The sequence below is a fragment of the Antechinus flavipes genome, chromosome 3 (assembly GCF_016432865.1).
Source record: "Antechinus flavipes isolate AdamAnt ecotype Samford, QLD, Australia chromosome 3, AdamAnt_v2, whole genome shotgun sequence".
In the NCBI taxonomy this organism is placed as follows: Eukaryota; Metazoa; Chordata; class Mammalia; order Dasyuromorphia; family Dasyuridae; genus Antechinus; species Antechinus flavipes.
The window spans coordinates 13,034,048-13,059,478 of record NC_067400.1 but is presented as its reverse complement, the minus strand read 5'-3'; the positions used below and the strand labels follow the sequence as shown (position 1 = coordinate 13,059,478).

The window sequence follows — 25,431 nt, the reverse complement described above, 5'->3', positions numbered from 1 at the left end:
GGGGACAATTTAGAGTTAAAGTCATTTACATTTACAAAGCAAGGTTCCAGGTAGAAGTGGATTAAGTTAATTTAAGTTTTAAGTCAATTAAATTAAATTTAGTCAAACGTATAAAGAAATGGCACTAAAAGTGCCTAAGGTCATTCACATTTGTAAAGCTCCAACAGACTGGCTGATGCACATGTGGAGAGTACATGGTCCAGTGAGAAGGTGCCAAGGGTTTGGATTCAGATTCTGCCTCTGGTGCTTCTGGGACCTCTCTAGGTCATCAAAGCTGGGCATGCTCATACTCATTAAGGGGGCCCCTGGCAATTTGAGAGGCAATGGAATTACGTCTCGATCCTCCTCAGTTCTCCACATTTAGTGATGCTACTCGGTTACCCTTTTATTCAGCCCCATTTCCAGTCTAGTTATGCTAAATCAGTTGTTCTCAGTATACTGTTAGACCAGGGCATATTAGGCCAGGTTGAATTTCTGTCTGAGCATCAGATTTGGAATCATGAAGAAGAGAGTTCAAATCCTGCCTCAGGTACGTCCTAGTTGTACTTGGAGGAGGAAGATGCTCAGATAATGCCATAGTAAACTCACTCTAGTTACTACATAAATTGTGCAGAATTCTACATAAATTATGTTAATAGTAAAGTGGTTCCCTCCATCCTAATATCCCATCTCTGCTGGTGTATTGAATTCTGCAAATTGGCCCATATGACAGTGCTGAGCTTGGAGCCAGGAGGCTTTGGATTCCAATCCTGCTTCAGACATTTATTAGTCCCGGGATCCTGGTCACGCTGCTCTCTAAAAACAGCAGTAATAACTAGTATTTCCATGTGGTGCCATAAGTTTTGCCAAGCACTTTCTACATATTAGCTATTTTTATCTTCACGGCAGTCATGGCAGGGAGTGCTATTATTTATATTTTACATAAGAGAAAAGCAAGATAGAAGTTGACTTACCCAGAATCACACCAGTATCAAAGGATGGAGTTGATCTTTTAATGCAGTCCTTTATCCATAGCACCACCTATAAAAGAGACTTTTTTTGTACAGCTCAGTGATAAATCAGAGGATGCACATTGCAAAATTTAGCAAGGGTTGAAAGAAATGCAATGGGATTATAGAAATAAAAACTACCGTATACATCAAATTAGATAATAAATTTACTCGTGTGTGTACACACATACACACACATACACACACATGCAAAGAACAAGAAAAAAAGTGAAATTGAATTGTCGGCATGATACTTTTCTCTAAGTCTGTATCTCTTTCCAGTGTAGGGGTTCTTTGAGGGCAGGAACATCTTCGCAGAGTGTAAGCTTATTGAGGACAGGGAAGGTCATGTATGTCTCCCCACTCAGAGTGGAAGCTCTTTGATGTAGACAGGGCTGTTTATGGTTTTACTTTTTTTTGGTCTCCCTAGAGCTTAGCCATAGTAAGTGCTTAATAGATGCTTGTTGATTAATTAAATGTTGGGAAATTGCAAAAAACAAACTTAACCCCAAAGCAGAGAGGTGAAAATATACTTCCTTTACTGATGTGAGGGCCTGTGGGCATGGAATTCTGCAAATATCAGACCCCCCATCCGTGCACATCTTTTTAATCTTTGTTATAAGGGATTGTTCTCTGGGATGGAGGAGAGAGGAGAAATATTAGAATATGTAGGTTTAAATAAAATTTATTTTTATATTTTTTATTTTAATTTAATTTATATTTTATACTTATTTTTTAGCAAAAAGACTTGCTAAAGTAAGAAAATGGTAGCTAATAAAAGCATTGACTTATTGTGGACTTCCATAACATTTGAATTAATTCCTAGAACCCCAAAGGCCACTTTGTGGTATCGAAAGACTATTTGCCAAGATGACCCAGGACCGCCAATTAACTAGTGCCATTCTGGTAAAGAGGTAGGTATAACTGGCTCCTGCTTCTCAGAAAATGCTAGCATGTCCTTACCCAAGATCCTCTTGTTGGCTAGACCATGTGATTGATATATCTTGCATTAGCCGACTTGTTACAGCCTCACCTTGGCTCAGTTCCTACATAATATATAATATTGATCTCACCATCCAAATGAGATAATAAGTATGTAGTGTTTGGCACATAGTAGGTGTTGTATAAAGAATGCTTATTATTATAACGATTCCCTTTCAAGCTCACTTTCAGAGGGGGTCTCACTACCAGATGCATCCTTGTCTCAGCTATAGGTGGACTGGAAACCTGAAGGTGCCTCCTTGCACCTTGAAACATAGATCTAGAAAGATCTATGAGGAGGGAGACTCCCTTTTCCTCAGACCCCAATTCTGAACTGAGATCAACAGAACAAGGCTAAAGTTGGCCAACTATCCTTTATGAATGATCAGTGGCCAAAGAGCCCTCCCTTCATCCTGTGGATAGCTGGCCAGAACCACTTCTGATGTGTCATCCTGATTCTCCTAAAACCAGGTTTCTCAAAGTGAAGAGATGCCATCCTGAGCATTCTGCCCACATACCAGACCCTGAAATGACACCAAAGGCCAAATCTGCTTTTGTGAACTAGATGGATTTGAGGGACAGTGTGCCTCTTAAGAAAGACCAGGAGATATACAGGTTTGAAGAAAAGTGATTTTTATTTTCATTTAACAAAATAGGCTGTGTTAAAAAATACAAATAAAATAATAAAACTAGCAAAAACCAGCCAGCCCACCATTAACATTTAGTGCAAATCCTGCCATCCCCAAAAAAGGGAGCCATCGGGGGAGCTAGACGTTAGTCTCGAGTCCAAGTAACCGACCCATTCTCTCCACATTCTTGTCTATGGTCGCCCGGCAGGTTATCTCCTTGGCACACTCCATAGGAAACCAGCCCCTTTCACCATCCCGCAGACGCTCACCTTCATACCAACCTGTGAGGAAAATTCGACAGTCAAGCTGTCAGGAGAGGGCCAGATCTGGCCTCCGACACTCCCTTAACCTGGTTTGCCTCAGTTTTCTTGTCTGTAAAAATGAGCTGGAGAAGGAATAGGCTATCAAGAAAACCTCAAATGAAGTCAAGAAAGTCAAATGGATGGAAATGACTAGACATACGCTCAGTACTTGTGTCCACTCTTCTCCATTTTGGATACTTGATTTATTGATGATCATAGATTTGGAGCTGAAAGTGATCTAGTACAAAAGCTTTTTACAGATCAGGAAACTGAGGCACAAAGGTTTCTACTGACTGCTCAGGGTCAGAGCCGTAGGAATGGCAGAGCTCAAGTATCACAGGCCTGGAGCCTGAGGGAGCTGGCCCCAGATCCCAAGGACCAGGTGGCAGAACCCCTTCAACCCAGTGTTAACCCTCCACTCAGCATGTGAACGCACTGCATGGTGCTCCTGACTAAAAATCAGTGTTTTCAGGGACAAAGATGCAGTTCGCTGGATTCATCAGCAAATCCCGTCCTGGACAAACCCATAAGAGTCCGGTCATTTAAAAGGTACAGTGCCGGGGTCCCCTAACTGGGTCAGCATGGCGGCTTCTCAGGGACAGATTTTCCCGGCTTTGGGGATTAATCAACCTTTGGTTAGAGCAGATCGCCCCCCCCCCCTTCACCCCAAGGTGGGCAAGAAGCACTCAGTAGACTGGCCATGGAGGACAGAGAGGCCTGTGGCCAACACCAGGAACCCCAGCTTGGGGTCTGAGACTCACTATTCTGTCCTGGCATGGGGTGCCCCTGAGGTTTGGGGCACATGGCAGTGGTCAGACTCACCGTCGCTGACCTTCTGGTACACCAGGACCACGTCGGACACCTGGAGAGAGAGCTCGTCGGGCTGCTTGGCCGTGAAGGTGCGTGTGATTTCCACTTGGGTCAGCGCTAAAGAGAAGAGGGGAGGCTCTCAGTGACCCCGGGGGAGGGAGACTTTGAATGAAAAGCAAATCTGCCCCGTCTGCTTGAGCTGGGAGAGGAGGATGGTGAGGGTCGAAGCCTGGCTAGGCCTGAACATGGCGCCCCATAGGGAACAAGCCAATTAGCCACGAGGGCACTGAGACGTGGTCTGGCCCCACGTGGATGGGAAGCTGGAAAGGCCACCCAAGGGATGGGGAGGAAGGACAGAGGGTGCTTCAGTGCTTCTCCAGCAGGGTCCACCAGGGGGCAGTGCTCTGCTACTTACTGGTCCTGTCCAAGCTCTGGTGCTCGCTGCTCTGCCCCAAGGCCGTTATCCAGCGCGCCCGCTCGCTCCTAGAAAGAAAAGCCGCCAGTCTCAGGAGAGCCGCCCGCCAGTCTAGACCCGGCTCGCTTCTGATGCCGCCTCTCAGAGCCCAGGACTCAGACTCTGGGAGATGCAATTTTGAATCCTGCCCTTGGGCAGGCCCCTTCCACCCTAGACCTCCACCTACTCCTGTGTAAAATGTGGGTGACGAGAGCACCCCGGCCCAGGGCTGGTGTAAAGTTCAAATCCCATGAATTGCACAAAGCATCAGACCCAACTCTTCGTAACCCGGTCCCTTCTTCCCTTCTTAGCCTTCATCTGCTGTTGAGGACACCTCTGAGCCTCCTGTCCTCCAGACCTCTCACCTTCTTATTGGCCAGTGTTGTCAGGGATTCCCTTCCTCCCTGCCTCCACCTCAGAGAAGCCTTGATTTTGAATTCCAGTCTTAGCTTCTGCAGAAGCCTTCCCACACCCTCTGCCTGCCCCTTGTACCTCCCCCCTGCCCTTCCCTCTGAGACCACCTTCCACTTAGACTGGGTGAGGTGACTGGGCACAGACTGGGCATCTCGCCAGTTGGACCTTTAAGACCTTGCTTTGGCTTTTCTTTGTACCTCTTGGCACAGCAAGGGCCACATGCAAGGCATTTAATTAGTGCTCTCTGCTTTTCCAGCCTTCCTCCCTCTCGAGCCCAGAGAACTGTCATCCTTGTTGCTTCTGCAACACAAATCCTGTATCCCGACTCCGTACTTCTGTGCCAGCCATGCCCTCTGTCTGAAAGGCTTTCCCCGCTCCCCTGCCTGCCCTTCTTCAGAAAGTCTTTCCAGATCCCCCAGTCACTAATTCCTTCCCATTTCAGATGGGTTTCCATCTCATTTACATAATGATGTGAGGTTGGCAAAGAGCTTTACAAATAGTATCTCATATCCTGACAACTCTGAGAGGTAGATATTTTATGCTGAGGAAATTGATGATGAGGAAATTGAGGCGAGCCTTGAACTCAGAACTCTCCCCCATCCACTGTGCCATCACTGCATCAATGAAGGTGATAAAAGTCAGAGGTTTTGATTAAACAAAGGTCCTAAACATAGTTAATGCCTTTTCTAAGGAGAGAGACAGAAACAGACAGAAAGAGAGATATAGACAGATGACAGATACACACACACGCAACTTTTTTTTTTTTTAAAGTCTCTAATATCTTAGTAAGGAGAAGGACCTCTGTTCAGAGAGGCCTGAAGGAGTCCGCTTGGTGCCTCTCAGCAGCTTAGGAAGCAGGTCCTTGAACATCGTTCCTCTGCACCTCTACGTGCGCTGAAGAGGCCACATGGCACAACGTGCCCTGAACAGGCATCACTGATGCGTCTTTCACGAAAACCGAGGTCTGTGACGAGCCATCTCCCCTTCTCCTCAGGGCTCTTTGCAGCTTTGGACAAGGACCCAAGCCACAAGCACTTGGAGCCAAGCCTGTGTCTGGTGCCTCGACGCCAACTTGTTGTGTGGCTGCAGTTTCCGCCAAGATAGTTCAGTCATTCTCTTTGCTGGAGGCAGCTAACAGCTTCCTGACACAACAGCCCCTCTCTGAGATTGGCGGAGGACAGACAGGACTTTTCTTGTTGTGGCTGTCGACTGTAGAACTGCTCTGGGGAGTCAGGTCCCCTCCTCCTCCTCCACATGTCCCCCAGGGTTCCAGAGAAACCTGCTAGAGTTTGTGCTCTGGAATATGGGGAGCACCACAGATAGCACCACCTGGATTTCCTGGGAGCTTTGTACTAAACAGGCAGTGGCTGAGAAGGAGCTCAGAAAATGAGAAAAATGAAACCCCCCAGATCTGAGACCAGATATAGTCTTACTTTCCCCATGTGAGCATCTGTGACACGGGGAGGACTTCTGGATTTAGGGACTTCAGCCCCAGCTCTATCTCAGGATTTGGCCCAAGCTCCAGGAGGCCCCTTTTAGGTCTGCTTTAGCTGAGGCTGGGAGTATGGCCTCCTTGTCTCCTCCCAAGAGTGGAAGGGCCAGGAAGGGGGAAATGCCATTTCACTAGAAGTATTAGTGAATTAATCATTTCTTGTGAGTAAGAAACCCTTACAGCTGCAGAACACATGCAGAACACACAAGAACACACAGACAGAGGATTTGTTGGGGTCTTTTTGCAGCCAGTAAGACAAAGACTCCACATTACAAGTCCAAGACGGAAGCGCCTTAACCTAGAGTTGGTGCAGGTGCACCCCAAGCCTACAGGCCAGCCAAGAAGCGGACGTGGGAAGTGGCGCGAGGAGACGAGAGTGCGGTCAGGGACGTGACTGCCCAACACTGTGCCAGGCATTTTGTTGGATCTCACAGCTCTGGCAGGTAGGTGCTGTTACCTGCATCTTACAGATGAGGAAACCGAGGCACCCAGAGTGAAGTCATTGGCCAGGTTCACACAGCGAGTATGTGTCAGAGGGAGGGTTTGAATTTAGGTCTTCCCAACTGGGACAACTGGGCAATGTAATGGATAGAGCCCTGGGCTGGGAATCAGGAGGGGAGGAAGGATGATGAGTTGTGTTTGAGAAAGGATGGCAAGAGCACTAGGCCCAGAGTCAGCCTGATTCATCTTCAGGAGTTTAAATTTGGCCTCAGACACTAACTAGCTTTGTGATCCTAGGTAAGTAATTTACCTTGTCTACCTCAGTCTTCTCATCTGTAAAATGAGCTACTAAAGGCAATGGCTGACCACTCTAGTACTCAGAAAACCCCAGGAGGGATCTCAGGACTCAACAGCAGCAGCACTTTCCTGACTCCAGACTCAGTGCTCTCTCCACTGGGCCACCATGTTTACGGCTCAGAAGTTGTGACTTGACCTGTGGACTCCAAGCTGATAAAAGCCAGCCACGGCTGGCTGTCCCAAGTCTTTCCCAGCTCCACATCATGACGGCCTTTCCACTGCCCCGAGTGAGGAGAGCTCAGGGGACTGGAAACTCCACAGGCTCCTCTGGATACCGCTTCTCCTCCGTTTTTCCAGTTTTCCCAGAGGCTGCTCTGTATCTTTGAGTTTGTCTGAACAAATCTGGCTTCTGAAAAGCACCTGTAGTTATAAGCTTTCTCTCTTCATCATCGGATGAACAACTTGCCTGAAAGAAGCCTTCACCTGGGGGTACATTATAGTCCAAAAGGGCCAAGTCTCCATACACAGATTCCTGAAAGTCAGCAGAACCCCACTTTGGGTCTTTTTCCAGCAACTAATTTATGCCCTTCTCATTCCCTTTATATGAGAGTTGTTCACTATATTGGGTTTGAACCTTCCCCACTAGAGTTATAACTCCATTAAAAAGGGAGTCATCTCTCATGGGATGGTGGGTAACATTAAAAAGGGCATGGGTACCCTAAGGGACTGGATAGCACAGAGAAAATAATGTTAAAAGGGTTCTGAAAAGCATTTTATAACTACATCATTATGATGATACTTATAATAGAAACAGCAGGGAAAAGAGGTCTGGATTTGGAGCCCAGAGTCTTGAGTTCAAATCCTGCCGACTCCCCTTTTGTGTGACCTTAAAGAAGTCACTGAACCATCATAGAAAAGTTTTCTCATCTGTAAACAAAAGGGTTGAACTCTGTGACCTCTATGGCCCCTCCGCCTTGCATTCTATCATCCACTAATCCTGCCCTCTTAAAATGAGTTCCACTGCCAATACACATGCAAACTTTTTCTTCCCAAATTTGTGGTTGAATTTTTAGGCCACCAACTCCATCCCACTATTTACAATTTTATGAGATGGCCATTTGCTTCCTGTTAATTAAATCATTAAGAGCAGCAGGAAACAAGCAGAAGAGCCCAGGCAGACAAAGGCCTTTTCTCTGAGGGGCCCAGGACCGAGTTCTTTGGACGGGTGACAACAAGCCTCCCTTTCATCGGTCTTCTGGTTCTCTTTGTTGGGAAAGATGATTTGGGTTGAGGGAGATGCTGGATCCGGGCTGAGAGGCCTGTGTTCCATCTGCAAAAAGCCTCAAGTGAAAGAGGCGCACGGTTCATTCTCCAGGGGCTCCCATCAATCTAAAGATCTGATCTGACTGACATGGAGCTCTGAATTCTACTGTAAACGCAGGAAGCCGCGACGGATTCCCTGTGCCAAAGGCCGCCATCTCTCTGCCAGCTGCAGCTGTTTGGGCTTCCCTTTAATGAGCCCAGACAAAGGAGGCCTCTGGCTCTTAACAGTCCTCCTGGAAGATGACAAGGGTGGGGAGGAGGACTAAGGAAGTGACCGTAGTAAAACATCCTCCCTTTAAAAAAAAGGCTGCCCTTCTGCACTTTCCACCAGATGATCCTATTGTCTTGTTCACAATAAAAGAGTAAACTCTACCCAATAAACAGAGACGGCGCACTATATTTGGATAAAACATTAGAAGTTTTTGTGTTTTTTTCGGTTAAGCAACAAAAGAAATTTAAAAGTAAGCAGAGGACACCGGAAGGTTACTTCATTGGTTATAGTGCAGAGAGAATGGCGGCAAAAACTGATGGGAATTAGGTGGGGTGACGTCCCTGAATATACAGCATGTGAAGGATGCTAGCCCAAGATGGCGGGGAAGATCCCTGCTGCCTCTTCAGTTATTAAAATCCACATGGGAGATCTAGCTGCCCAAAGCTGTGACCCCATCAAGGGTTCCAAGTCAGAAACAGAGTGTTATCAAGGAGATGCATTAACATGCGCCCTAAGGATCCTTATACCTTTCTATGTGATATACAACAGAAACATCTTGTATGTGTTGTCTATTAAAATATGAATCCTTGATATCAGCAAGGTCTTTTTTGTATCCTGCCTCTTAGGACAATACTTTGTAGGTAATAAACACTTAATATTTTTCTTCCTTTTCATTCATTTATCCATTTCTTGTATGTTTTGGTCAGTCCCTGGCATCAAGAAGGCACCTGAATTAATGACAAGTTTATTCCACTATCCAGAATGGAGAGGAGGAAGAAAAAGAGAAAACTGGGATGTTGTTCAGAGATCAGCTCCTCCAAGGATGGATTTTGGTTCTTTTAAAAAGCAATTTTTTGTTATGTGATGGGTGATCAACTCCGATGGGCGTGGCTCTTTTCAACATTGAGGCAATCCGAGACAGTTCCAATATTTTTGTGATGGAAAGAGCTAAGGAAACTGAATGTGGATCAAAGCATAGTATTTTCACCTTTTTTGTGTTGTTTTTTTCCTTATAATCTGATTTTTTTTTTTTTTTTGCTTAGCAAGACAAATATGGAAAAATAAAAATTGTACATATTTAACCTCTATTAGATGACTTGCTGTCAAGGGAGAGGAAAGAAGGAGAAAAAATTGAAATACAAAGTGTTGTGAAGGTGAATGTTAAAAACTATCTTTGCATGTATTTGGAAAAATAAAATATTAAAAATGATAAATTACCAAAATTAAAAAAAAAATTCTTTGTTTCATAAATGAGAATTTGGCAGAGCAGGAAAATTCTGGAGTCACTCCTTTAGCAGATTTATTGTTATTGTTATTGTGGGCAGGTGGGTGGCACAGTGGATAAAATATTGGGCCTGGGGTCAGAAAGATTCAAATCTGGACTGACTGACTAGCTGTATGACCCTGGCCAAGTCACTTAACTGTCATTTGCCTATGTTTCCTTAACTCAAAAAAAAAAAAAAAGTCATTAAGTTGCCATTTTCAAGTTATTAGCAACCATGAGAGATTAATTCATGAGGCCAAAAACATGAATGGGATTTGAATCTTCATAGTGAGATTTAGAGCTCAGATAGGTGGGTGATAGTCCTACCTCCGGCATCAGGTGGAGATCATTCAGAGAGATGTAGTCTGTCAACAAGCATTTATTAGGCACTTGCTACATGCCAGGCACTGTGCTAAGCGCTTAGGATCCCTGCCCTCAGAAATCTTATATTCTAATGGGTATAAGAACATAAAAGAACTGCAGGATGGATGGAGAAGTAGGCAGCACCTCTGCTGAGGTTCACCTTCAAGTTGAGAGTTAAAGGAAGTCAGTAAATGGGGACAAAGAGTAGAAAGGAAAGGAGATGGAAAACGTTCAAGGAACGGCAAATGGGCCAGTCTGGTTGGACTGCAGTGTGTCTGTAGGGGAGTGAAGTAGAACGTAGGAAAGGTGGGAAGGGTCCAGGTGGTGATGGGCTTTAAAGATCAAACAAAGGATTTTATATTTGACCTTGGAGGTAACAGTGATCCCGTAGGGTCGACCACTGGTGGATTGGTTAGCTCTTCCATTAGGTGAAATTAAATGGTTCATTTGGAGGAAAAGAGTGAAAATGTTTAGTCTGAATATGAAAAAAAAAAAAAAAAAACAGTTTGTGGGAGGGATGAAGGCAGGAAGATGATAGCTGCTGAGAAAGTTGTCATGGAAAAGAATGGGGAGCCTTGGACTTGTTGACCTCAAGGAGCAGGAGTCAGGGAAGGAAAATAAAAGATGAGTTTGGGTTGGATTTCAGGAAAATCTTCCAGTGAGAACTGGCTCAGATCAGACGGGACTCTTGGGAGCTGGTGGTGGCCTTTTTACTGGAGGGCTGCAGTCAACAGCTGGCTAAGCACCTGTCCAGAATATTGTAGGAGACGTTCTCTGTCAGGTGTAGGTCCGCTCTGATGACCTCTTAGTTCCTCACCAAATCTCAAATTCTGTATTTCGTTTGCTCAGTGCCATATGCTAGCCACTGCAAGGGTCACTAAGGTAAGAATTTAGTTCCTGACTTCAGAGTTTACAATATAGTGGCTGAGACAGGACAGAAATTCATGACAAACTGGAGCTGAAAATCATGGGATGGGGCCTGAATTCTCTTCCCAGTTGTGCCACAGGACCTGTGGGACTTTGGGTAATTAGCTCATTTCACTTCCATCCGTCAACAACCTCAAATGTGTGGATGATACTACTTCAAAGGCAGAAAGTGAAGAATGTTTAAGAAATTTAAAAGCTCATTTGAAAAAAGTGCCCTAAGATCCTAGTGACTAGTCCCATAACTACCTGGCAAATAGAGAAGAAATGGAAGGAGTATCAGATTTTATAATCTTGGACTCAAAGATCACTGCACATTGTAACTGTAGCCAGGAAATTGCAAGTCTAATTGCCTCAGCCCAAAAAAAAAAAAAAAAAAAAGAAAATGGTAACAGGCTGGTAGAACCAAGGATCATCCGCACCTCCCAACTCCCATGGAAGCACTGTGGTATGGAAAGAATCATAGACTCAGAACCAGAAGTCTTAGTGGCTACCAGGGAAGTCAGTTTATATCCACCCCACTCCCCCATCTTCTGTCCCCCAAGGACTTACTGAGTCTCGGCTCCTAGGAGCATTTCCACTTTTTCATTTGCGTGGTTACTGAGAACCGTCAGAGTAAACAGGTAACTGGCAGAGCTCTGTCTGGAGTAAAGCATGGTGGAGCTGTTCTTCAGGGGAGAAGAATTCATTTCTTCCTGGTCCCAAAGCTCCACCAATAATTGATCCCTCAAGGAATAGTCATTGACTGTATAACTTTCTTCACTATAAGAAAAAATAGAATAAAAACAAGAGAGATTCAGAACCCCAAATTCTACCCAGCAAAATAGGTTAAATCTTTTAAATCTTCAATTATACTTTATCTTACTGGTTTTTGTAACTTACACTATTTACTAACATATGATAGAAATGTGAATCAGGGTGCAAGTTTCACAATTAGAACATATCTTCTTTTTTGTTGTTTTAACATAAGGATTTAGAATAATTTTATATGAAATGGGGCATAGTCTTCTATATCATACTGTCATTCTTGAATGATATACATTGCCAATGAAACAAATAATTTCTCCTTTATTCCCTTCCCCTTTAAATAGAAATGGACTGATGCAGGAAAGCCAGTAGAAAGACATTTGAATTGTTTCATCCTTATACAAAGCGCACCAAATAATTAAAAAAAAAAAAGTCTTAGCTGACCCAAGATTTTCCGAAACTTCTCTTGCTACGTCTGTTTGTCCCCAAGAGGAAAATAGTTTTTTATAGAAAAAAGTGAATGTCTTTCCTATCCATTTTTGTCCTTTTAAGAAAGCAAAGCTAACAGTCTCTAATAAAATCAAGCCGTCCATCCATCTTCAGAGCTGAATTTGCTGTTGAGACCAAAATCTTTTTTTAAAGACATGATGCTTTTTAGTTCGTGGTGGTTCTCTCAGCAGGAGGTTAGTTAGGGGCAGCAAAGTGGCACAGTGGATAGAGCACCAGTCAGGAGGATCTCAGACACTTGACACTAGCTAACCATGTGATCCTGAGCAAGTCACTTAATCCCAGTTGCCTCACAGGAAAAAAAAAAAAAAGTTACTTTGGAGAAGGGTAGGTAAGTTAGGGGGGTGAAAGGTGGGGAAGGTAAGACTGAATAATTAATGTGTCCTGTCCCACATACATTGTTGATAAATGAATACAATCAATTTGAGATTATTTGTAATGTTATTCTGACACATCAAATACTAATACAGTCATAAACTATGGCGAGATATAGGAGATAAAAACAAATTTACATTTAGTTTCAGTGACTCTTTTTCCTTTGCTCACCTCCAAGTTTTTATGAAAAATTCTTTAGTTTAAAAGAAACTTGGTCAAATGACACAAGGACATTGTTCCTGGCCAACCTGTGCTTATTAGCTGAATCATACATGGCAGGGGAAAGGAAGGGGACTCAGTGTTCCTTCCACCAGAGTTTCAGGTTGCGCCTTGTAGACTGATGAGTGAACAAAGATCTCAGGCCAACCTACCACAGCTAAGGAAAAAGTCCCCAGTACATATGTGATCGAGAAAGAAACTTTATTTGAGGGAGGATTATTTGGGATCTCCCCTAAAACTGTGGAAGTGTCCCAAAGACACTAATATGAGCTGGTTTCACCTTCCAGGTAGTTAATTCGAGAAAGAAACTTAATTTGAGGGAAGACTATTTGGGATCTCCCCTAAAATGTAGAAGTGCCCCAAAGACTCCAGTATAAGATGGTTTTACCTTCCAGGTAGTTAATTCGAGAAAGAAACTTTATTTGAGGGAAGACTATTTGGGATCTCCCCTAAAATGTAGAAGTGCCCCAAAGACTCCAGTATAAGATGGTTTTACCTTCCAGGTAGTGATTCACAAGAGCATCAAAATAAGGTATGGCCATTTAAAGCTTCAAAAATGATACGTATGGAAATTCACACTCTTTTTCTATTTTTTCTCTTTAGTCAGAATACCAACTCAAATGTCTCTGAAATAATTCCAATCCAGTCCTTCACAGTATATAGAAATCAAATAAAATGTCTGACCCCCTAAAAAGAAAATACAAAATTGATTCAACGTTCTATCGGTATGTTTAGTAATAACTCACGTTTCGGTATATGGTGTTTCAGCCTTTAGAGAAGGCTTTGTGCCCAGCAGCCTGGTGAGGGAGGCAGTGAGAGCATTATTATCCCTATTTTACAGAAAAGGAAAACTTGATACAGGAATAGAATAGATTGGAGATTAGAAGTAGTCCGATTACTGCCTCTGACAGTTATTGGCTGTGGGACAAAACCTATCACTTGGCAGCAATGGCAGAGAAAGTGCTATCCCACACTGGGAGGGGGGTTTTTCCTCACCCAGACAATCCCCTACTACTAAAATACTAGATGCGGGCCTTGCTCCTTATTTAAAGAAAAGGAAACCAGACCTGGTTTTTTTAACTTAAAATATTACAATTTCTTAATGGTATCAAGTTAGTTCCCAAACCCTCAGTGGTCTACACAACCCTTGAAGATGCTATTTTGCTGACAAGGTGCTGACCTGCTGAGTAGGGGAAGTTCACTGACACGTCTAGTCACCATCCCCATCTCATCCCCATCTTTACAAAGTTGATAAGTCTCAGAGCTCAGATCTGAAGCTACCCCTTTCCCTACTTCACTAAAACAGGTCCAGCAAAACAATGACTTTTTGCCACAAGACATCACAGCCCAAACAAACAGCCTTTACTAAGAGACTTGATATCTAGGACCAGCAAGGTAAAAGAATTGCTGTTCTCCTCCTTCATTAAACTATGTTGTGTTCAGTTCTGGACAATTCATCTCAGGAAGGTGATCAGCAAGGTGGAAAGTGTCCAGCAGAGGACAATGAGGGAGCTCATGGAATGGGAGGATGGTTAAAGGAATTGGGTCTATTTATCTTGAAAGAAAGACTTAGGAAGAGAACATGATAGCTACCTTTGAGGGGCAATCAACTGGAAGAATTCGATTTGCTCTACTTGGTCTCCTGGGCCAGAATCGGGAGCACTGTGAAGTATCAAAGAGGCAGACATAGCCTTGATTCAGGGAAGATTTTCTAGTGATTAGGGGTGTCTAAAAATAGATTGGACTACTGGGAGCAAGGGGCAGTGGGATTCCCCTCTCTAAAGCTTTTCAGGCTGCCTGGATGGTTTTGTACTGGGTTATTGCAGATAGGAGGCTTATTAAGGTAATGTGATGTGCTAGGTAACCTCTGTGAGTCAATCAAACAGAAACTTGGCTTCTGTGGTCTTATTTCCAAAATAAAAAATGGTGACAAGAGTTTTCTTTTGTGATTCTACACTGATGACCCCAGAAAGTGATTTTACCATTGGAGGAATTATTCAGTCATCTAGGATCATATGTCAAACTAAAACCAGGTGAAAAGTTCACTTTCATTACAGAAGAAATAAAATAAATCTCTTTTATAACAGAATAGTAGTACAGTGATTACTTCTTTATCCTTATTGGCTATTGTTCAAATCTCATGAAGTAAAAAATGTGAAACCTTAGCTAATGCGCGCGCACACACACACACACACACACACACCCCCTTCGCCTTCATTCATTTACTCAATCACTCTCACAAATCCCAGGTACATAGTAATCAGTATGTCCTGCCTACCCAGCTACTAAGTAAATGAAAGACCAGCTTACAAAACAGTTTACAAGGCTTTACAAAAGGTGTAAGGAGGCCAGTCAGCACCTGCCACATCTCCCACCTTGGAATCCACAAATCGTATTGTACTTACACCTGGCAATTGATACCCAAGGGGACATGGAAGGGTAGTGGGGCCTCCACCCTGCTTGAGAATGCCTAAACAGCATTCCTGAATTCAAACCCTTTGCCACCATGATGGTTTTCCCCACTCTAGCCTGTCCATTCATGTCCAAATCCAGCAAGCTAGGTTGAATGGGAAGAGAGCTCTTTTTAGGGGGAAATTATTCATTAGACTTCCTCATCTTTACATTGTTGACCTTTCTTTATTGAAGTAGCAGATGGCGTACAGTCTCTGAAACAATTTGTGCCATGCAATTAGGAAATGGAATTGCTCAGAGAGAAAGAGACCAGTGGAAAAGTCCCTTTTCCCTTCAGCGAGGAGCTTATGTAGTAACTTCCTCTGATTGTCTCTCCCAGCCTCCAAGTTCACCAGCTGTCTGTCCACACCAGCTGCTTCAGAAAAGCAACTGACTGCTCTGGAGACAGCAGCATCGGATTTGTATAAATAAGCCCACCGCTGTCTCACTTAAGTAGACACGAGGTTTCCACTGAGACCAAACCAAGTGTTCTGTAATGGACAGCCTGGAGAACTGTCCCGATAGGGAATGACCACGGTCAAGGAAGATGATGGATGGTTCTGCACATGGCGGGTCTGAGGCAAACGGAAGCCACCACAGAGACCCCATCAACCTGAAGAAACAACATGGATATGCTATACATACAAAGCATGATCACGGCTCATAGAGGTGGAGCTGGGAGGAGCCAACTAGTCTGATCCCCTCAGTTCACAGGTGAGAAGACTGAGGACCAGAGGATTCTCTTACTTGTGACTGTGCAGCCTTTAGTATTTAGGAGTATAACAATCATTAGCATTAGAATAAGGTCATTAACACAACTCCCTTTTATAAAAAATATAAATTTATATAATATGTATTATATAGTTGTATTATATATAACTATAATAATACCCAATTATGATAAGAATTTTATCAAGGGTAAATTTTAAAGAAAAATGAAAATAAAAAAAAGTGAAAAAAGAAAAAGAAAATGGTTAAAAAAAAACCATTTAATTTTTAGTGTATAGCCTGAAGACTATAGTTTAATCAAATCTATTTCTCTTATATTTTAAATTTTTTTCACTCTACTAACTTTCCTTTGAAATACGAATAGGTTTCACTTATCCTGAATAAATATCCAGTGACCATTATTCTCTTGATGCAAACCATCTGATTTCTCTATTTCACTCCCAATGTTTTGAATGAGTAGACTTGCTTTTTTCCTTTCCTTTCACCTTAATTCTACTACCACATGCCCAAGTACTTTATTTCAGTGTCCCACTGTTGCCTAAACTAAATGAGAGAAAAAAAACATCTTTCCCCTTCTGCATAAATTTCCCAATTTCAGTGAGGAGGGGGGTACTTGTAACAATTTCCTCTGATAAAGGGAGGGGAAAATACATTTATTAAACACTTGCTGTGTGCTAGGAACTTTATAAATATTGTGTCATTTGATTAAGCTTTCTTCTCTAAGGTATATGAAAAGCTGATTCAAATTAATAAGAAAAAAAACTTTTCCTAATCAATAAATAGATGAAGGAAAAGATTAGGAGTTTTTAGAAGAAGAAATCCAATTCCTCAACAACCATATAAACATTCTAAATCGTGAATAAACAGGGAATTGCAAATTAAAACGACTCAAAGTTTCCAAATCACACACATTAGATCAGCAAAGGTTGTGGAAAATGGAAAATGAAAATTGTTGGAGAGGATGCAGGAAACAGGCACACCAATTCAGTGCTGATGGAGCTGAGAATTGCCCTCATCATTCTGCAAAGCAATTTGGTATATATCCAAAAATGTATTAAAATACTCTTTGAACTAGTGATATCACTATTGGCCTAGACCCCAAAGAAATGGAAGGAAAGGATCCATGTGAACAAAAATACTTATATCAATCCTTTTTTTTTTTTAAATCAAAGAATTAGAAACTAAAGGGTATCCAGAAATTAGTGAATGGCTGAATAAATTATGATACATTTATTACATATTATTTGCAAATAAATTTATTGCAAAACATGATGCAGAGAAGAATTTCAGAAAAACTTGAAAGTCTTCTATGAACTGAAGAAAAATGAAGTTGAATAGACCTAAGAGCACAATCTATACAATAGTAATAATATTGTAAAGAAAACAACTTTAAAAGATTTAAGTACTTTAATCAAAGCAATGACCAGCATCCTAGAGGGCCCATGATGAAGCATGCTGCTCATTTGCTGATAAAAGTGATGGACTTAGGGAACAGAAGACAACAAATATTGTTGACACTGTTAATGTGGACATTTGTTCAATTATGCATATTTTTCATAAGGGTTCTCTTTTTCATGGGGGGAGGTAAGAGGGAGAGGAAAATTGTGATTTGCAAATTGGCAAAAAAGAGGAAAAAGAAGAAAGCAATGAATGAATTTTTGCAAAATCCACAGAAAAGAAAGGACAGAAAGAAAGAGGTCAGCATAAGCCTTGAGAGTTATGCATTACATTTATTTTATACTTAAAAGGAAAAACATAAGATTCCCAATTTCAGTGCACAATCCTCTGTTCTAGGTAAATCATACTCATTTTGGGAGGAGAGGGCTTATGTTCAGAATTTTAAAAAAAATCTAAAATTTCCCAATTTCAGTTGATGAAAGCAAGCTAAACCAAAATTTCAAAACTGGACTTATCTCTACTTGTTTCCAATGACCATGTTAATTTGTAATTATTTTTTAATACCAGGCTTTGCTATTGTAACAAGAGTCTTCGCACTTTTATAATCTCTTTTTAAATTCTTTTTTTTAGCTAAATTTTGAAAATGATTCATGAATCCTTATTGCTTTACTATTTTCCCCTCAGTGTAGTACAATGGACAGAGCCCTAAGCACTGGAGCCAGAGAAGCTGCACAGTTCTCACCTCTGAGGCTTAATGAGTTAATTCAATAAACATGTATTTAGTGCTTACCATGTGCCAGGCACTGTTTTTATTGCCCATAGACCCTTTATCTCACTGGATCTCAGTTTCCTTATCTATGAAAAAAAAGGGGTTGGACTCTATGCTCTAAATCTGGTATCCCACCTCTCAGATCACAACTCCTACTTCTCTAGATAAACCTTTCATCCTTCAAAACTAAATCAGTACCAAATGAGCTGACCAAAGCTGATTTCCACCCCAAAGGTCTATATCTTATGTCCTTTTATGTCTCTGCTTACTGTTATTTCTCTCGATGACAATGCCTTCCCCACTTCCCAATTCCTGTGCTTAGCAGGAACCCTCACTACTCTATTAGGTTTTGCTGGACCACTTCAGCCCCTCAGTAGAACTGGCTACAGTGATTTATATGCTACTTATCATTCATTTTCTTGCATGTTGAGTCTGTTACCTATGACTTAATAAATCTCTGTCTTGGGAGATATATATATATATATATATATATATTTGCATATTGAACTAGTAAAGAAATCCAGATCTTCCTGATCTGGGCCACTCTCATTCAAAGATAAAATCCTAGATCCTTCACTTAACCATGTACATATTATTATTATTATTATTATTATTTATGTATTGATATTAGCTCCCACATCCACAACAGAACTTCCTGGAGATTAGAGATCTATTCACATGCTTCTCAACATTGCCCATAAGGAATATGCAAAGTGATTACTGAACAATTTCTTGTTGATTGATTATTGATCCAAAGTTTCTACATTTTCATTCCAGGTGTTCAAAATGATGGCCTCATTTTGCTCCAGAGTTCTTAATTCACTCAAAATAAATCCCAATTATATTCAATTTGGGGGTCAGTAGACAGAATAGCAGCAAAATGGCACTTTGGATAGTACTACATTTGGAATGAAGAACACCTCAGTCTTCTTCCTAGCTGTATGATATTGGCAAGTCACTTAATCCTGTTTACTTTGGTTTTCTCATTTGTGAATTGAGCTGGAGAAGGAAATGGCAGACTGCTCCAATACCTTGGCCAAAAAAAACCCCAGACAAACAAACCTCAAAAAAACAAACAAACAAACAAACTAATAGTGTCACAAAGAATTAGTTGTGACTGAAAAAAGACTAGACAACAATAAGCCAGGAAGATCAACAAATTGTAAAAATCAATTCCCTGACGATTTCAAAGTTCTTTTTGTTAGGAATAAAACTGTAACCCAACATTTATTGACCTTTTTGTTCAAAATATTGTTCAAAACGCTAAATTTAAAGTTTTCAGTTTCTTCTTAAAATTTTCATTCTCTTTTTGAACACATAAATGAAACCAACAAATAATGGTTAGAAAGAACTATGTGTATATACTCAAATGAAAGAAACCTAATTTCATCATCTACTGCTGATTTCTGAGATACAAATGACAAACAACTTTCAGCTCAGCTTTTGATATACAATTCCCAGTGCCTAGCATCATTCCTTATGCACAAAAGGAATTTAAATGCTGGAATCTTCCTGGGTTCAAAACCCAGGTTCTCTGATTTTAAATAAAGAATTTATTTTAAATCCTTCTTTTTTTTTTTCCCATTATATCACACATCAAGCTGGTCAGTTTCCCAAAACAAATGCAAAGTCCAGCCCCAAAGTCAGATGTGAATCATTCCCCACATCATATGAGGGAATCCTTTAAATAGTGACTGAAATCAGACCATTAGGGAGTCAGCCACCAGGCTTTGTAACGGGTGGCAACACAGTTCACAGAGTAGCACTCCTGGAGTCAGGAAGTATTGAGTTCAAATCCAGCCTTAGTCATTCTCTAGCATTGTGACCACCTACACTTAACCTTTATTTACCTCCCTTTCCTTATCTATAAAATGCAGATAATAATAGCACCTACTTCCTAGGAGGGTATGAGGATCAACTGAAATATTTGTAAAATGTGTAACACAGGGTCTGGCATATAATAAATGCTATTTAATTTTTAGCTATCATTAGCAATGAACTTATGTAGTTGATAGGATATAAAGTACTTTCCAATATTATTGAGAAATCAACTTGATAAAAGAAGCCACGCTCACAATTTATATTGATTCCCATGAATTCACTAAGTGACTAAAAGTAACCCACTTAGCTCACCATCTCTACTAGCTAGAACTAGAAACCAGACCATGCTCCTCCTTCACACACTTTCAAATTATTAGCCATCAGCCAGGCCCTCTTGAAATCTGTTTCCAACTCTGCATATCCCCTCATAGCTGGCCCATCTTCTCTTCCCATCTCTCGCTGGTTATAGACATCAATCAGCCCCATGTCCGTGGCTCCTCAGAGCTCAGTTGCTGAGGGCACAAGGCTTGAAGGAGTCAAGATCACCTTGTCCCAAGTCCTACCTTTGCTATTATCTGTATTACTTATCTGGCCAACATCTGTCTCGTTTTCCTCATCTGTCAAATGCTGGATTCAGTGATCTTAAAGTTCTCTTCCAAAAGCTGAGCTTTGGATCACCCCCTACTGCCATATGTATCATCTTCCCTTCCTGTAAGCTCTGAAGATCAATAATATGGATTTTTGCTTCAAATTCATGAGTATAAGACCAAGACCTCAGAATCTTTGATTTTTACCTAGGATTTGACTCATGTACCCAAAGTCATGCAAATCACTTGGGCTACCAGCCATTTCTCGAAACTCCAAGAGAATACCATGTACTTATAATGGACAGCATTTTACAAAAAGCAGAAAGGGGCAAAATACACAAAAAACAAATAATCAGAGTCAATTTAGGCCCTCGAATGGATTTTCTGTGAATTCAAACAGCCAAAGAACTTTGTCACAGTTCAAAGAAATCTTAGAGACACTTATTCCTCCAGCTTTCTCACTCTACAGAACCTCTCAATGGAAAAGACCCTCATGCTCATCTCTCATCTGTAGAAGGATCCCTCTTAACAATATAACTACCTGGTCATTCAGTTTTTTGCATGAAAAACTCCAAATATGGGGACCACACTAACCCAGAGGTAGCCCACTGAACTTTGGGGTCTGTGGTGTTTCTAGGAAACTTTCCTCACATAGAACCTAAATCTACTTTGTAACATACTCATGGCTCTGATTGACAGAAGTTTTCTAGGACCACATGGATTTCTAGTAAGAGAAATGATGATGAATAACCAGTTTTGAAGGGAAATTCAGAGTCCCTTCCCACCTTATTTTTCTTAAGTCCCTATTTCAAAATTTTAGTCTCGTGAAGGCCTTTGCTGATAATGAGATTGGACTGAGACTCTTCCCTGGGTAAGGTAATTATTGTGTTCTGCTCAACCTTAGATAGGGCATAAATTTTTTGAATAAATTGCCCAAGGCTGCAGGTCATCTGGGAAAAGGAATAATCTGCTTAAGGGTAACTGTGATTTCACCCTCAACCCTCTTTTTACCATAGCCCACCTCCCACTCTGTTATTTAATCAGACTTGATTGCCATCTCTCCGAAACACCTATTCTTCCAAGGGGATATAAACAGTGAGTCCACTGCCATGTCTGTCTTTGGTCTAAGAGAGAGACTACATGATCGTCCTTTTATTAATGACATGCCTTTGTAATAAAATGATTAAATTACCCAGAAATTAGATCTCTTGAACAATCATCACACTAGAGGGGGATTGCTGGAATACTGGTACATGCTACTGCAGGCTAACTATCCCTACTTTCTTCAACTGATTCTCATACAGCACGATATGGGGAACCTTTCACCCTCTTAGTTGACCTCCTTGGTTCATCCCTTCAATTTATCCATGTTCTTTCTAAAATATACGGTTAACAGGGCAGCTAGGTGGCACAGTGGATAGAGCACCAGCCCTGAAGTCAGGAGGTCTAAAATTCAAATTTGGTGTCAGACACTTAACACTTCCTGGCTGTGTGACCCTGAGCAACTCACTTAACCCCAATTGCCTCAGCTAAACAAACAAATAAATGAATAGATAGATAGATAGATGGATGGATAGATAGATGAATTGATAAACAGATAAATAAATGAATGAATAAATGAAATATATGGTTGACTAGGATGAGCGTATGGTGGCTAGAGAGCCTCCACAATCCCGGTCACACTTTTAACTCATATCTCCCCTGCCACTTTCAGGCAGTGCGGGCCCAGTGTTAGGAAAACCAGAATTCAAATTCAGCCTTACACATTTCCTAGCTTTGTCTAGATTATGGCCAAGCATTTAACCTCTGTCTACCTCAGTTGTAATCTACAATTATAAAATGGGGATAATAATAGTGCCTACTCACAAGGTTGTTGTAGAAATCAATTAAGATAATACTTAGAAATGCACTTAGCACAGTGCCAGGCAAATAGTAGGTGCTATATAAATGCTTTTTCCCCTCGTGTGTTGTCTTCCCTCATTAGAATGTGAGCTTCTTAAGGGCAGGGACTACTTACTTTTTGCTTGTTTTCATTTCCCCAGAGCTTACACAGTTACTGGCATAGAATAAGCACTTAATAAATGCTGATTGGCTTGTCCAATCTGCGATTTATGAAAATCTTAAATCAGATAATAAGCATTTATTAAGTACCTAATGTGTATTAGGTTCTGTGCTAAGAGCTGAGAAAATTAAATAAATAAATAAATAAAACTAATAAAAAATCCCAGTCTTTGTTCTCATGGAATTCACAATTTAAGGGGAAAGACACATAGAGGATAAACTTAAGATAATCACCAGAAGGAAAGCATTGGCATTAAGAGGGATCTGGAAAGGCTTCCTATAGAAGGAAGGATTTTAGTTGAGACTTGAAGGAAGCCAGGAGGGAAAGATAAGGAGATAAGGAGGGAGAGTGTTCTAGGCATAGGGGGACGGGCCAGTGAGAATGTCCCAAAGAGGATGACAAACGATGTGTTTTATGGGAAAATAATAAGTCCAATGTGACTGGATCCCGGAGTAAGTGGTGGGGCTGGGGGGAGGGGAGTAAGTTGTAAGAGACTGGAACAGTAGTGGACGGAGGGTCAGAAAGACTTTGAACCCCAAACACCGGACTTTACACCAGATCCTAGAGGTGATAGGGAGCTACTGGAGTTGTAATAAGGGAGTCTGTTGTCACCAAGCTGCCGTGTCTTTCCCATGTTGAATTTGTGAAGGCAGGGAAGACATTCCTCAGAATCCAATAGAAAGAACACTGTGTCCTTAAAAGTGGCCAATTCTGTATAAAGCACAATGGCGCATTCAGGGTGAATGAGTCAGAGAACAGTGAAGGAGATTTATCCGTATCCTAGGATCCAGGGAGTTTCTGATTCCTGATCCCATCATCTTATCTGTGACCCATCCCATCCATCTTTGCCTCTTCTCCAAACCCAAGAACTTCCATGTCTCCATCCCACCCCTAATCTTGGACTCCATCCCTGCAACATTAAGATTACATGAGCTTTCACTTTTTCTGGCCAACACTTAGGCTTCCTTGCTGGTCATCTTGATATTATGACTCCATTTGATTAGGTTCTTTAAGGCAGAGACTAGCACAGTGCTCTAGAAAAGTTCTTTCTAAATGCTAGCTCTTTTCCTCTCCATCTGATCTTCCATTTATCTTGTCTGCCTATCTATCTTTCTATCTATGTGTCTATCTAGCCATCCATCCTCCATTTTATTAGATCCTTTAAAGCAGAGACTAGAGCACAGGGCTTTAAAACAGTAAGTTCTTCTTAAATGCTGGCTCTTTTCCTCTCTGTCTGGTCTTCCATCTATCCTGTCTGCCTATGTATAACTATCTAGCCATCCATCTCTCCTCTCTTCCCCTCTCCTCTCTGTGTCTTTTTGCCTCTGTCTCTGTCTCTCCCTGTGTCTCTGTCATCTCCAAATCTGAAGAACATGAGATCTAAGCCTTAATGCAAATTATTGACTAAAAAATCAACACATATTCCTGTAGCATTCGGAGACCTCCTTTTGTGTCCAGTTACTTCCCCAGTACCAATTATACCTAATGAGATGAGGAAACCAATTGGCAATTGATAATGGCAAAATAGGAAAGGAATCCCCAATCTGCTGATTCTCAACCTAGTGTTCTTTCCTCTAAACCAAGCTAAATTAACCTCAGGAAGCATTAGTGGTAATGGGGTAGCTCTGGGTGTGAATGATAGTCTCTAGGAGTATATTTATAGGGGGAAGGGGAAATGGGGTATGAATATAAGCCCAGGGAAGAAAAAAAAAAAAGCCAGCAACAAAATGATCGACCTCATGTTGAATTTCATACGCTGTCATTTTCATTTAAGAGATTCTACGTAGTTTGGCATGGACAAACAAATATGTCTCATTTCAGACTTCCTTTCTTAGCAAAGAGAGAATGTCACATTATAAGAAATAAAACAAATACTGAATAAGACCCATTCATAGGGAAAGTGGTTCTTTGCGATCCATTTTGAGGAAAGAGATGTCTGACAGGAAATACATCTCTACAGAAACTCCTGAATCATGGGTTCAAATAGCTCCTGGCTGCTGCTCTCAGGCTCTATTCCAACCCAGTCCCAACCTCTTGCGATTACAGCTGCTTCTACCAGCCAACCACCCTCCTCGATAAGAGAGAGATAAACAGGAATTATGGGGGTGAGGGAGCTTTTAGAGAAACCTAATATTAGTTGTGAGTACCTCACTGAATTTTTCCTCAGATACATTCAGGGGAATAAAGAGAGTCCTTTCCAAGTCTACAGCAAAGTGGGCAGCTGCCAGAAACATTTTCTTGATGGAAAAATAATCATAGTTTGGTGTAGTAGAAAGAACATTAGATTTGGAATAAGATGGGTGAGATTCAAAACATCTCTCCCTTCTGTTCTCATCTCTGTGACCACCTATACGCCTTTTCCTAAAAGCACTAGTTTTATTTTTTTTTTATTTTCATTTATTTATTTACTAAGTAGTTTCTTTTCCCCAATTACCTGTAAAACTATTTTTTACATTTGTTTTTAAAACTTTGAGTTCCAGGTCCTCTTCCTTCCTTCCTCCCCAACCCCTACATCGAGAAGACACAGGGAAAGTTCTGTAAAAAATGTCCATTAAAGTCATATTGTGAAAGAAAAAAGACTTCCCCACTTCCACCAAAAAAACAAAACAAAACAAAACAAAAAACCCTCAAGAAAAATAAGATTAAAAAAATAAAAAGTAAAAGCACTCATTTTAGACTAAAGGTTTCTTAATCTGGGTACATGAAAGAGGTGTGTGTGTGTGTGTGTGTATGTGTGTGTGTGTGTGTGTGTGTGTGTGTGTGTGTATGTATGTGTGTGTGTGTTAATATTCAATACAATATTTCCTTTGTAATATTTTTAATACATTTAAAAACATGATTCTTAGAAAGCGCTTTATAGTATTATCATTCT

The 25,431-nt window shown here is 41.3% G+C and overlaps 1 protein-coding gene across 1 annotated transcript in view; it reads right to left on the bottom strand.

Annotated features, from left to right (window-relative positions):
• Positions 1–2,586: 2,586 nt before the first annotated feature.
• ARHGEF26 (Rho guanine nucleotide exchange factor 26) overlaps positions 2,587–25,431 on the bottom strand; it is a 134,197-nt gene continuing 111,352 nt past the window's right edge. The window contains exons 12-15 of the mRNA XM_051991799.1: positions 11,447–11,656; positions 4,127–4,194; positions 3,724–3,828; positions 2,587–2,880 (exon numbers count right to left, since the gene is read on the bottom strand). Coding sequence (XP_051847759.1) covers positions 2,738–2,880; positions 3,724–3,828; positions 4,127–4,194; positions 11,447–11,656 — 526 coding nt within the window. The 3' untranslated portion in view covers positions 2,587–2,737. The remainder of the gene's footprint in view (positions 2,881–3,723; positions 3,829–4,126; positions 4,195–11,446; positions 11,657–25,431) is intronic.